A 13,703-nucleotide genomic window follows, 5' to 3' on the forward strand; every position below is an offset into this window, starting at 1 on the left:
AGTGGATTTTAGTTATAACCCCCCCCCCCCCCCGGATTATGCTTCCACACGCTTTAGTAAATCTAATCAATTTTCTTTTTTGATGAAGCTACGCGCCGTCACCATCACCTTCCACCGTTTCAATAGTCCCTTGAGATGTTCCTAGTTTTTCTAAAAAAAGTTGAATAACGAAGGGACTCCAGGATTGTTCGAAACTTCTCATTATTCAGAGGTCAGTTGAAAAGAATCATGTGTAGGGTAGATAGCGAGATTGGTACCTTCGAGAGAGGCGGAATTCTTATGAATAGTGTGAAAAATAGGTGTGTGTAGTCGGTTTTGCTCCCTCACTTCGGAAATTGAATAACAGAAGTAACTAGTTAGATCACGGAGCACTAATTGAAAGCCGTATAGAACTGAAAGTTATCTCAATACAGCTGGCGTGTTTTGTGCGCTTTCCGGTGGTTTTTACTCATGTTTGATACACGTTCTAAATTTTATACCTTTTATCACTAAGGCACTACTTTAGTTTCTGGCCGACTTTCCTAGTACATGGAACTTATCGATCTCCGTTTGCCACTGTCAGTTCGTGAATGAAAGATTTTTTACTGGTCACACCCCATTATATGCGCTTGCAAACGAGAGCTTTCTTCTCTCAGTGTTATGTTCGCCCATCTCTTTTACTGATACTTGACTTGCCTTTCTGCACGGTAGCTGCGTAATTCACGCAGTGAGATTATCCGTACAAAGTCATCCCATAGCTTGCCTGACGAGGAGGTAAGCACCAAGCTGAAAGTGCTTGATTCCGAATGTGCGATGTCCTTGTCGACCAAAGCGTGTCTTGTATGTAGCCGGACCGTGATAGTTCTGCAACCGACTTGATTTTGGCTAGTTTCTAGTAGTTCGTTTCCTGGCATTTGTGGCCTGAGATAAACCCAAGCCTCTAAAACCAGTAGGTTCTACTGTTTTGAGGAAAACCTGACGCACGACAGCCTCCACTGTTTGAGCCGTTTGAGTGGTCACAGTACTGTTTCAGGGCCTGCCTTTGAATTCGTCCTTATGCCGTTTACGAGCATTACTACAAGTAGAAACCGAGTGCTAACGTACCATAGTCAGTTAATTTAGCGTGATTGCGTTTGCTCTGATAGTCAGGAGGGAAGCTAATTTGGCTTTGTCGGGAGACTCGACGAAATCCCAGCCAAATCTGTAATTTGGGCTGTTCTTCCACTGAATGCGCCACACAGAAGCCGCCTCATTCGATATTTGAAGTATTGCAGTGTAGCTTCCTCACGAAACAAGCTAGGGTTTCTAAAAACTCTTCAAGAAAGTATCTCAAATAATGTGCTAACTGAAACGTGGCATTCGTTGTGCAGCGTATTCAATTGAAGAATATCGTAAACGATAGTTTCAGCTGGGCTTCAGGTGAGTCTCCTATGAAAACGTAATTGGTATTCAAGTGAGTGGATTTGTCGAATTTGGGGTAATCTGGGTTCAATTAAAACACGGTTAACGAAATCTCGGCACTGCGCTTGCCTGATAAGCCCTAAGAAGGCCGAGAACGGTCGCTGGCTGTCGAAGAGGTCTCAGCAACCTTGTGAGTAGTTTCTTCTATGAAAAGATACTGCGATATCTCGAGTGTCGTTTAAGTGCAAGTTAATCACTGCTAATCAGCCGCTCGTGGCCGAACAGTTAAGTGTTGAGTGTGTTAAGAGTTAAGTGAAGATCGCGGGTTTGAGACTGCCTGGAGTTTTGTGAGATGTGCACTGTTGATGGCTCCCAACAAGGATCAAACAGCTGTAAAATACACTTCAGTTTTTCAACGTAAATGCACTCCACTTAAAGGAGGAAAACTCAGTAAAAAAAATTACCAGGACTTCTCACATTTTCTGTTCATAAGCTCAGTATACGCCAATTCAGAGCATAACTTTCTTGGCCCACCTGTGGCCACACTGAAAGTTTGTCGTAATTTGGCTGAAGCTTTTGTTTAAGTCGTGGGTTCTGAATGCTTACAGACATTAACACCAAAGTCTGAAGGCACATCATTACAAGTATACGACGTGTGATGTTTGCGAGATGGCTTGTTTGTCGGCACAGGTAACTACACAGTCCGTTCATTCCTGTTTGTACATTTATACATTATGGTTTGGTTGCCTTAGTAACCAGATGTTTCACTCTATTTCAACTAAATGGGAGAGAACCGGTCGTTAATTTGAATGCATCAAGGTCGTTTGCATCCTTTCTTTTATTGAGGAACCAGAAAGTCCCTTATTAAGATTTCCTAGAAGCAAATGACACTCTATGCCCATTATTCGCGTTGAAAAGTTGCTAAAAAATCAGGTGATAAATTTTTCAGAAGTGCGGAATGTGGTAAGCCAAATTCACTTGATAGGGTTGACAGCCTGTTTCGAACCCGCTCGACAGGGTGACTGTGCAACAAAATTATGCTGATACAATTGATACACTGTGATTGTTTGCGCTTGGGGGTTGTGTTCTTGTCCTTGCATTCCTCGAACTTCCTTCAATGCTGAGGACTAGGGCTGTAACACCCTTCTGGTGCCTGGCTGCCATGCTACCCGAAGAAAGCACGAGGGCTTGGATACTGCCAGGTTACCCAAGCCTAGACAGGGGAAGTCGAGAGGCAGAGGTCGGGTTCGAACCACGGACCCTGTGGTCAGTAAATTCGCGCTCTAACCACTTGGGCCATCTCGCTTACTAGGGCATAGTAACATAAAATTTGACCATTCCTTTTCATTCCCGTCACATTTTACTATGTGCAGGCACCAACTGACTTTGTAGCACCAAATGGTTGGCTATTCATTTGGCTAGACAAAATGTTAATAACCTGACTTCTCGAGTGTTATTGTGTGAATAATCGGGAAAGATAAGCGGCTTCCTCGAAGTCCCCAGTTACTATGACCTGCTTCGGATGGAAAACCCCGGTATGTTTGATTCATGAAGCTTCTTCGGAAACTAGTAATGTTCACTTCACATGTGTAACAGGTTTTAGTTGAAGAATTAGAAACCAGTGTTCGAATGATCTTTCTGGTCATTAACCTTATTCACTGGCCTTGATGGAACCGGACTGAATTTTTCTATCTCTCAAACTGAACATGATTTATATTGGCGGAGGAGTTCAAAAGAACATTGTATGGAGGCAATGTAGCGAAGGACGGCGAGGGATTAAAGTCTAGTGTTTTCCGTCGTAATTCGATTCACTCAAACAGCATGCTTGCTCAGTCTACAGAATTCGAATTATCATCCACACAAGGTCTTAGGAGCCATCACTACATGCATGTCACTGGCTATATGAACCTTCGCTTACCGAAGTGGATTTGGGCATTCACAAACGAACCGAAATGGCCTAAATCCGTTCGGTGCCAACGGATTTATGTCATTATTGAACTATATCCGTATTGTGGTAAGATTCTTAGTGTTTGCATCCATGCATTTAGTAGCAGGATTGCTTTGGTGATTACATCTGATCACGGAGCGCGCGTGCTCAGAGTAATCCCAGTAGAGTTTGCATAGTTCCACCGACTCATCAAGTAAACGTTTATCATATTTCGGGCTGGTTGTCGGCATGTTTCAATTATAACACTGCGCACGCCATCCCTAATTGTAGGGATTCTGGCTCAATAAGTCCCTATAACCATACATAGTGGAAGAATTCCTAGCACACCCAACAAACTTCTTTCAAGATATGGAAACACAAAACATATTTTCGAGCTTGAGGATTTCGGACTCTGCCTGAGTGAAATTCAGTCTGACATTCTTCATCCTTGTCATTTCCCTTCAAGTTCAGTGCATTTACCTAAAGGCTTAGGATACCTTGCTTGCTACTGCAGTGAGAGAAAATGTGCTCTCTCTAGTGTTTCCAATCCTTCTCTTACACACACTTTCCCCCCCTCCATTCCATGATAAGTACTCTCCTTATAGCCCCATTCACTCGGACTGATGCCTCTTCATCCCATGTCGCCCTGAACTGCGACGTCTGCGCGTTAGTGGAATCCGATATTCTCAGCTATTACAAAACTAATCTCCATTTCCCGATGAGCGGTCTCTCTGACTATGTGCACCATCAAACGAACGTGCTGACAGTTTACTTTTCTTAGTGAACTGGACTCTGCTAACTCCCTTATGCACTACGCACGGGGAACAGGGATTTGAAATCCCAGTTAGAGCGCTAGACTGATTGCATCGTCACTATTCCCTTGCTTGTTGTTTCGGATCTCTAGAGATCCAGGTACTACAAGCTTTACAGGGTCGACATGATTCCGAATCACCGGGGAGGGAACTCCGTTGATTGTCACCCCCTTAAGGTTCGTTTAAATAGCATATTTTAAGTATTCCAACAAAGGAAAAGTTAGCCGGTGCTCAGCAAAATACTCTCCTCTGAAAACTAATTTGAGTTTAACGTATTGGTTAGCTGAATTTAGCTGAATGTCTCTTCCGGGGTATTCTTAAACTGAATATGCTGCACAATGGCTGTCATATTTTTCAGTCACCACAAAGTTCAAGATATTGCACTATTTTTTATTGATGGCACAATACTCACAAGGTTGCTGAAAACTCTTCGAAAACCCATGGCTGGTTTCGCCCTTGTTAGGGTTTATCAGGTGGGCGCAATCTTCAGGTTCTTGTCAATCTGACGCTTTCCTTGGCCACACTTTTTAAGTCATTCACGTAGAGCAGTCATTCGCATGCTAATTTGGTTTTAGCAGGAGAGTCAACTGAACCTATCTTTATGATACTATTCTGCCATCAAGTTTTTTGGCGCTCTGAGTGGCTACTTGTGACTGTGTTAAAAGCTGAACTATCCTTGTCATTGCTTGGGTTATGAAAGGGCTTGTGTTTAGGCCTAGCGCGGCCGAGAAGTAGATGACTGGACGTCCTGGCTCGGACCAACAACGGCAAACAATCCTACCAGAAAGCTAGATTCAGTCGTCTCCATGTGGTCCCTTCTGAGGTATCGACCCGATCGCACTCGTAGCTTTCGCCGCAACTCCAAACTGGAACAACAGCGTGTGCATAACAACCTACAGCATTGATACTTCTGGTGTCTGAAACTGTAGTTGACTCTGTTAGCCTGTCTTTTCTGATCCCACACTTGCCTAGTGTGGAGTGCTCCAGAAGTTTTCGAATATAAGTCCTGTGTTTTTCGGATACCCGGACTTGTGAGACTAACTATTACCCAAAGGTGATATCCAAGAAGGATGTTTATTAGGTTTTGTGATCGACGAGGAAATGTGCGAACGCCAGATGGTCTCCGAAATTCGATGTTAAAATAGTTTTTTGGTGAAAGTATCATCCGCCAAAAGGCTTTTTCTTCAGGTACCTTCGGATAAGATCAGTGATAACAGGCTCATGGACGTGCAGTTACTAACCTCACCACTTTCAGTCCGAGTGAGGGAATTGAGATTTTTAAGCGTCTTACATATCTTGGAAGTCTTATTAGCACCGGTTGCACTGTGACAGATGCAGTCAGTGTGCGCGTCTCCAAAGCTCGCATCAAGTCTCTTGATCCGATTTAGCTAAGGCAAACAATCGGCCTGTCACTGAACGAATATATCAGACCTCCAGCAAGTGCGGGTTATATTGTTGAATGTTTGTGTGAATTGGGTTCCGCGAGACGTCTTCAGGTCTTTTTAAGTCAACATCTCAGACCCATAGCTCAGATGGGCTGGTGTGAATGAATCCGCAGCAAGAGAACTGGAAAATTATTTTCCGTCGAGCGACAAGAACCTCAGTCGAAGAATATGTTCATCACCTGACGCTGCGGTGGTTTGGCCATAAATGCGGGAGCTGAGTCACATGAATGAAGCATGAAAAAGGTACCATTAGACAAAATAACTGTCCAGATACAACACTGTTTGATAGTTGACCTGAGAAGGTGGTAAGAAAATCATATGCAATGGAGTCCATGCGATAATTCGTGCGCTTTTCTACATAAAAATTTAACTACCAAGTTTTCTTGTTTGCAGTTTCCGTCCAGATTGCCTTAATGGAAGGAGGTGTCGGCATCGCAGAATGCCTACGACAGGAAATTTTAACACAGGTTCTCTCTTCTCTCTTGCGTTCCCTTCCTTTCTTAACAGCAAGCCTTGTCCAACACTGATGATGGTGGTTTTCAGTGGACTAGTTCTGTTTGTGACAATCGTGACAACCTGCGTTTAGATCGACTTCAGACTGAATCGTACCTGATAGAGAACGTTGCTATGTACTCTCAATATCCCTTAAGAAAGACGCTTTAAATGCAACTGCTATAAAAATTTGTACCAATGGAAACGACATTTTGCTTCGCATTTTCAATATCCCCTTAGTGTACATAAAGTGAAATAGGGGTGATGTAGTGAGGTGGTAGCTGACGGGACAATCGTGTAGTGCATTACTAGCCATCTGGACGATAATTTGAGACCAACCGTTCGTGCTATCAATGCCTTTTACATGAGTAATCCGTGCGTTTCTTAAACGGATTCTATTCTGATGCATTTGTAACTCATTCGCATGAACATCGCGTGGCTGGGAGATGCAGACTAGTTCGTAGTGAACATCTTTCTCCTCGGTTGTCCACATTACTCAAACATTTGGACATAAATAGGGTTACTTGCAGGTGCCATTGTAAGGTTTAGCGTAATTCATTGACAACCCAATGCCCCTTTTAACATGTCTGTGGATAGTAGATTTCAATCACTCTGTTCATGCCACGTCTAGCTTTTGGACGCTATTGTCACTATCCGGCTGTAAACCATATAACATGAGTAATTTGGTTCGAGCTGCCACTTTTGCCGGGAAATGCTTAAATAAGGAGCGAACTAACAGGCACCAGTGGAGATGACCCAACCAGCTCACTTGCCGTGAGTCATTCTACAGCTACGTTATAAAGACTATAGCTATGCTACAGAAATTCCATCGGCCGCATCGATGAATTGTCAGTTCTAATGACCACTTGTATACTGCGTACAGAGGCTCCCATCTGGAGAAGTAACAGCTGTTTACTGGACTAAGTTTCCTGGCAACGGCTTCGATGGTTCGGTTTTGAGTCATAAGCAGTGCATTATTTGGCCGTTTTCACTCCCCGCATGGCTGAGTAAAACGGATGATGCGAAACGAATTGCCCTCTGAGTGAAACGTATATTACCTAATACGCGCTCCTCTGTCGCGAGGGAACTCCTTCCAAAACTGATGCCATCATGATGCCTGGTAGAAACCGACGATCTGATACACGTCCACCACAGTTGCAATTTATCTTTATACCAAACCGATGTGAAACTTAGTGAGCTTCTGGTGAATCATGACTAATCTACTATACTAATTCAAACGTATTTATTCCCTTTGATCTGTCATAAAATCTGTCTTTTCATTCCTCGGTTGACTCCTACACAAACAGACTTTGTTTCACCTAAAGTAATGCTTCATTTATATCAATTCATCCTCTTTCATTTGAATGACGAATGGTTGCACGTGATAAGAGTCACGATACTTTTCATTTCTCCTTCCCGGTTCATCCATCCAGCCCAACTCTTTTTAGACCCTCTTCATAGCAGGTCTTGTTCACTGGAAGTGAACTCTAGTCTTCAGTCGGTTTTATGAAAATATATTCAACTAGCGTTTGATTTCCAGTTCTATTATCCATTGCTTCATTGACGCCAATCCCCAGTTCGATATACATGGGTTGTTCGATGCGTTCACTTTCTCAAACGGGATTTCTCAGGATGGACGGCCTGATTACGGATTATGATTTATTCCCCCAAAACCATCTCTTTCAAGTAACCGGGGAACAGCCAGTCTAACCCTTATGACTGTTTGAAATTTGGTTTCCACTGATGTGGTTCCAGATTGGATCAACCAGTTGTTGACTTAAACTAGTGATTATCACTCGGCAGTCGGCGTTAGTCGCATAGCGACTCTCGTACCCCCTATCGGATAGAGTTTGCTCTGTCATCTCTAGGAACTTTTTCGTTAAGAAATCACCACACCGAAGTTCCATCAATTCATTCGCATACATATGGCAGTTGATTGGTTGCGGGCACATTTGTACAATGGTCAAGGGTGCGATCTCTGCACTCGCACACTAAGAAAACTCTTACTTGAGATGAAGAGTACCTCGTTCGAACCTTTGCTGCGCTCTGATTTATTTATTTATTAGGCAGAACCTCTTAATCCGTGATACGATAGCTCGATTAAAACCAATCCATTTTTGAATGAAGATCAGAAGTCTTTTGTTGAAAGACAGGAGGAATTTCTAAAAGGAGCATCTCGGAGATTTATCGGAACCTGCATGTTTTTGGCGGACACACGGCTCCATGGCTTAGATTTTTATCTGGATGAAATGCGACTGTAACACTGTATGGATATGAAATGTACTCAAAGAAATAAACGTCTACTCAATAATCATCCCGATACTCGGGGTGTCGAAATGTGTTTCGAGATCGTTCATCAGGCAGGCCTAGCCCCGAATTTCCTCCATGGCTATTTCTAAACTGGATCTCAAGCTACACCCTTCGTAGAGTTGTGCCCTCGTGTACAAATTAAATTGTCATTAAATTCTCAGTGACGGGAGTATGTGCCGCGTCTTTGAAGCGGGGATATCCCACAATGGAGGTCAGTTCAGTTTTCCAGAAGCGCTTTCTCTACTGAATGACTTTTATTGTGTTGAGAAATTAAGCTATGTAAATCCGCGAGCGAGAGTGGAGGCATTTTACATTGTTTTATTTCACAACTGAATTTTTCATTGGCACAAAAACCAAAACTTAAATCACTGGAATCTTTTACTCTGAACAAAAGTGGTACGTCTTCTGCAACAAACGTAATAGAAACAAGCAGTTTTTACTCGATGAGAAGCTTAAGTGTTGAGGTCTCTCAATTCGAATGTGGAATATCAATACCTCTGTCCAAATTCCTGGGCATGATCACTTAACAGAGCTCCCTTAAAGGAGCCATACCAAAGAAAGTGCTGTGGGGTACGATCGTTCGGTTTTTTCACGAATGAGCTAATATATATGAACCTTATTTTTGTTTGTTTGTATCAGGAAACATTCAGACGATTTATCTCTGTTGTTCGAGTTCACTGCTTATGTTTTTGAGGCCTCGGCAACTATATTTTCTTAGTAGAGAGTCGCTTTAACCACCCCTCTTTTATTTCTTACAGAAAATGATCATAATCGGAATTTGCGTTGCCATTCTTGTCTGCATCATCGTGGGCACTATTGTTGGGATGCTTCCTGGCGTTTAGTGTCCCATTCTGACAAACGAATGACCACCCGTGTGTAATAATATCTGTCTCGGAAACACTCAGCATCTGGGATCGTCAGCAGACATCACCTCTGTCGCTGGTATCATTCCAATAGAGCAGAAGTCACCTGCTTTCCATTGTTCCAGCTATATATGCATATATATTTCCTCCGTCGTTCCCTCTTCCCATTGTTCACAACTACATTCTTCCATTGCGGAATCACCCGTGAAATGGAAGTCACTCCTTGTTCTTGGCAACATCCCGTCCAAATTCTCATTTCTTGCAAGGCTACTAGTGTACATCAACATGTCTAACGCCATAGGTTATTTCTACTTTGATCAACGCGTTTTCTCCACGTCTATTACTCTATTACTGTATTGGTCCTTCTTCAGAAGCAACCAAATGTGCTCCGCAAACCCTCTTTTTTCATTTATTCTCTTCTACCATCTTCAAACGGTTTCAAGCGTTTGGTAAAAATATTTAGATGAGAAAACATCTTCAGCCCTTGGAGCGAAACGAACTTCTACTCTTTCTTTAACTTACTATCTACTACGTATGACCAAGATTTCTCTCTGTCTCTCACACTAACCGACTATGCTAGCATCTGAGCAGTAATCTGCTTTCGCTTGCCTTTTTCTTCTGGTGTGTAATACACAATACTTAACTCCGTCCGCAGCTCCTTCACCTCATCAGCGTCGTGTTGAGAGGCAAAAAAACCATATTATTCACTCACAACCTGGTGCATCCCACAAGCCATTCACCATACCCTAAACATCAAAGACCCGATGAAATTCATGGGGATGGGACCTATTTCCTATTTGCCCAATAAGCACTTGTGCATATATTTATACATATATACTTACATCCTTACTCACTGAATAATATCGATGTTCCTCTCAAATGATGATAGTTTTGCAGTCCTACATTATCTACTGAAGGACCTTCATGAGAAGACGGCTTGGCAAGTTTGCTTTTCCTTATTCAACCATTCTTGGTATCCAACTCAGTTCCGTTATCTGTTTATATCTTCATTTAGTTTCTTGTCTCGTTACATTCCTGTAATTTACCTGGTTAATTGTTTCTAGGTGTTCTGTGTATGAGATGTTCAATTCCTGATTGTTTATCCACTTGTAGCCCGTTAATGGCAGATAATCGACACAGAGTGAACGTGATTTCGGATTGAACACACTCTCACCTAGTTCAGAGGACTACACTTGGTCCTCCCACTTCGGTTATGCACACAAACGTACAGTTTGGTAATTTGTAAATGACATTCGTTACATTTCCTTCCTGATCCCAGCTTCCTTGATTTCCTCCATCGCTCGATCTTGGTTGTTCGTTTTGGTTTCTACCTTCTCCAACTTGCGGCAAATTCTTAATAAACATTGTTTTATAATTTCAAAAATTACTGGTTTGAAGGAAAGTTTGACTTTTGTTATCGTATTGTACTCTCTAGTGAGTGTGTCACAGTTACCCGTTTTCCGCTAATTACAAATAGGAAATCGATAATATCTTTTCTGAGCGAGCACAGGGTAGAGTATATCGGGTATACAGTTTCCGCTTCCAAATCAATTTTCTCCCCAAATTTGGAAATGTGGTATTTGGTAGTGGGCGAATCACGCTGCGGCTGTCAGATCAATCGCAGCAACAAATTATCTGACAGAATCCAGTGCATGACCATTCTGATAACATACGTGCGACTAAGCACACTTTAGTCCAAAACAAACGGTCGCTTTGATTGAATTTAATCCTGATTCCAGAAAACGCCCCCATAATTTTGTTCACTCCGGTGCTTCATTGCATCTCAGTCCAATTTGGGACATTCTTCCTTTGGACTGGTTAAAACTTGTTTTTCATAAACATTCACGCTTAGGTGTGAGCACTTCGATACATGTGGCTTTCGGTGCTTGAAGACAGCCTGAGGTCTTGCGTTTTCATAGGTATCTGGTGGGCGAGCTTCAGAACTGAGAATCTTTTGACATGGATGACGAAATAGCATTTCTGTCAATACGGTTGTTGCGCTTTTAGCGGCGTATCCAAAATAAACGATGCGACATACCGATTTCCGCCCATCGGTTGTTGCATGTCATTGTTCTGATTCATTTTTCTGGACGAACAAATGGAGGAAAAGGGGGTAATTTTTGTCACTGAAAGATGCTGCACATAGAACCTTCACATTTAAGGAAACGTCCCCGGAACTGTCACGGTAGATTATCGGCGAATCAGTAATTGTCATAAATGAGGGAGTTATCAGTTTAATTTGTTAAATTGAATAGTTTAAACTATAGTATACAATAACAAGTTGGGCATTCGCTCCGATTTAGCATGTCTCAACAAACTACCTTAATGGGCCGCTACAAACAAGAGATAATGCTTCATTCGACTTCGCTGAGCTACATATGCACTCCTTAAACGCCCTGTACTCGGTGTAAGCCGGAGTGAATGAAACAATACAGCGGAGTTCAGTGAAATACAGTGAAATGCGCTCAAGTTAAATACGTCCAAATAGTGGCCTAAATTTTGAATTCTTCTAAGTATGGCTGAGCAGCTGAGACCAACAATGACTGAAAGAATGGTGTGCGCTAATCAGAGGAGCGCGCAAATGACTGACTAGTGTTCCCTATTGTTCGATTTGTTCGGTCATATATAATATTATGTATAATATATAACATAATATTACATATGACCGGACAAATCGAATAATAGTTAGTACTAGTCAGTTATTTGCGCGCTCTTATGCTTAGTGCTTATAACCTGCCATAAAATCCTCAGTCTTCCGGAGTGTTGAGTATAGTATGATGTTTTAGGCGACTGTGCATGACCGGTATACAGATCGAAATGAGTTAAAGACACGATATGCATGTGTCTGGTGTGTCTCGTGCATGCACTGTGGATTACTTTGTTTCACTTGTACATTCTTGCATTAATAGGTATTGGCCACCAGTTGTTCATCCTGTTTGTTTCGAAACTACTCACCTTTGTTTTTTTGGAGGTCTTATTCACTCGGGTTTGCACCGGGCACATGGTGTTCAGTGGGGAGCACAAGTGCGCCAGGACTTTTAGTATAACCCTCGTGCATGGCGTAGTTCAATGTGGCATACTATTTAGGAAACGAATGCCTTCCCCCATGGATTGTCGCTGTTTACAACGAAATTGCTCATTTCATTGGATAGATGAAAATACGTTACTTAAAAGACCCACCTTGCGGGTGGAATATAGACTGCCAATATGTGCGCTGCATTTTTCAAAGCTTTCTCTCAGTGCTTTCTCAAGACTCCGTTGTATGCAGTATTGATTCTTTTACCACGGGCTCTTTTGTGAGAAATTCATGGTGGAATGGGCTACCACTCTTCCCAATGGGAATGCTGAACTGAAGTGGAGTGAATTACCTGAAATCATCGCCTCCAACCTGAATGTATAAATATTATACGCCGAATTACGCATAACCTCTTCCTGAACTGCCACAAGGGGATGCAGTTTTTACGCACCGCTAACCTGTAGTGTCGGTGGATTTAGTTAGTTCCTGCCTTTCTCCTCTTAAACCATAGGAAACCCCCTTAGGTTTCTGTTTCGTAGCTTTCAGGGCCGACATCCGTTGGAAGATGACACCAGCTAAACCAGCTTTCACGGGGTCTTGTTCTTCCACCATGAATGCTGAAGGTTTGTCGTCTTTTTGTTTCCGTCACAATGACTGTGCTCACTTTCACAGTTTCAAATTCAGATACATTAGTCAGTGGTGTAGTTAGCTCACATGAAATTACTCCACTCGCTCTAATTACTCATCCAGCTCACGTGCTATGACTGCTTAAATGATGCTTCCTAAGTTGTTTTGCCTTATCATCACAATAATTTCATCTTGTAAGTAGCAAGGAAATTTCGGAGTCCGGACATCAACCCACTGAGCTCAGATGCTACTTGTTGAGGAACATCGTACCATTGTTTATTCCTTGTTTGGAACCAGCAGCATTGTGCATCCTCTAAATCAGCACACCATCCATTCGTAAAACTGGACATTCAGAATATCCTCCAACCGTCTGAGACTGCCACACGGGATTGTGTTCTTTTTGCCACCGACGTATGCAGATCATCATAACTGTGGGATATGATACACTATTTAGTTGCAGCTTTCTATGAATAAGGTAAACAATAAGGTAAACAACTGCAACTGACATTAGCTGAGTACAATCAAAAGCTGAGCCTCACAAACACAAAATTTAATCTGGACACATCCCTCCAGCATGGGTGACTGAAACCTACGACGTTGATACTTCAAGCATTCGTTAGTCGCGTGCGAGTGGAGTACTGTGCTCACTGATTTTGCGCACTGCTCATACGCGGATCGGAAGAAAGCGGTATACGTTGTCAGTNATTCCAATCTCTGAGTATTTAGTAATCGTCGCAGACACTAAGCAGAGGTTGCCTACACAAAGCTACTCGCAGTTCTAAAAATAGCTTCAGTTACAGCCTTTCAGGAACTTAACAAAACTAACATTTT

The 13,703-nt window shown here is 42.5% G+C and overlaps 1 protein-coding gene across 1 annotated transcript in view; it reads left to right on the forward strand.

Annotated features, from left to right (window-relative positions):
* Positions 1-10,674, forward strand: part of T265_02952 (hypothetical protein) — a gene marked incomplete at both ends in the record, with an annotated part of 33,806 nt that extends 23,132 nt beyond the window's left edge. The window contains one exon of the mRNA XM_009167331.1: positions 9,125-10,674. Coding sequence (XP_009165595.1) covers positions 9,125-9,208 — 84 coding nt within the window. The remainder of the gene's footprint in view (positions 1-9,124) is intronic.
* Between the last annotated feature and the right edge of the window lie 3,029 nt (positions 10,675-13,703).

This window comes from Opisthorchis viverrini (genome assembly GCF_000715545.1).
Source record: "Opisthorchis viverrini unplaced genomic scaffold opera_v5_39, whole genome shotgun sequence".
In the NCBI taxonomy this organism is placed as follows: domain Eukaryota; kingdom Metazoa; phylum Platyhelminthes; class Trematoda; order Opisthorchiida; family Opisthorchiidae; genus Opisthorchis; species Opisthorchis viverrini.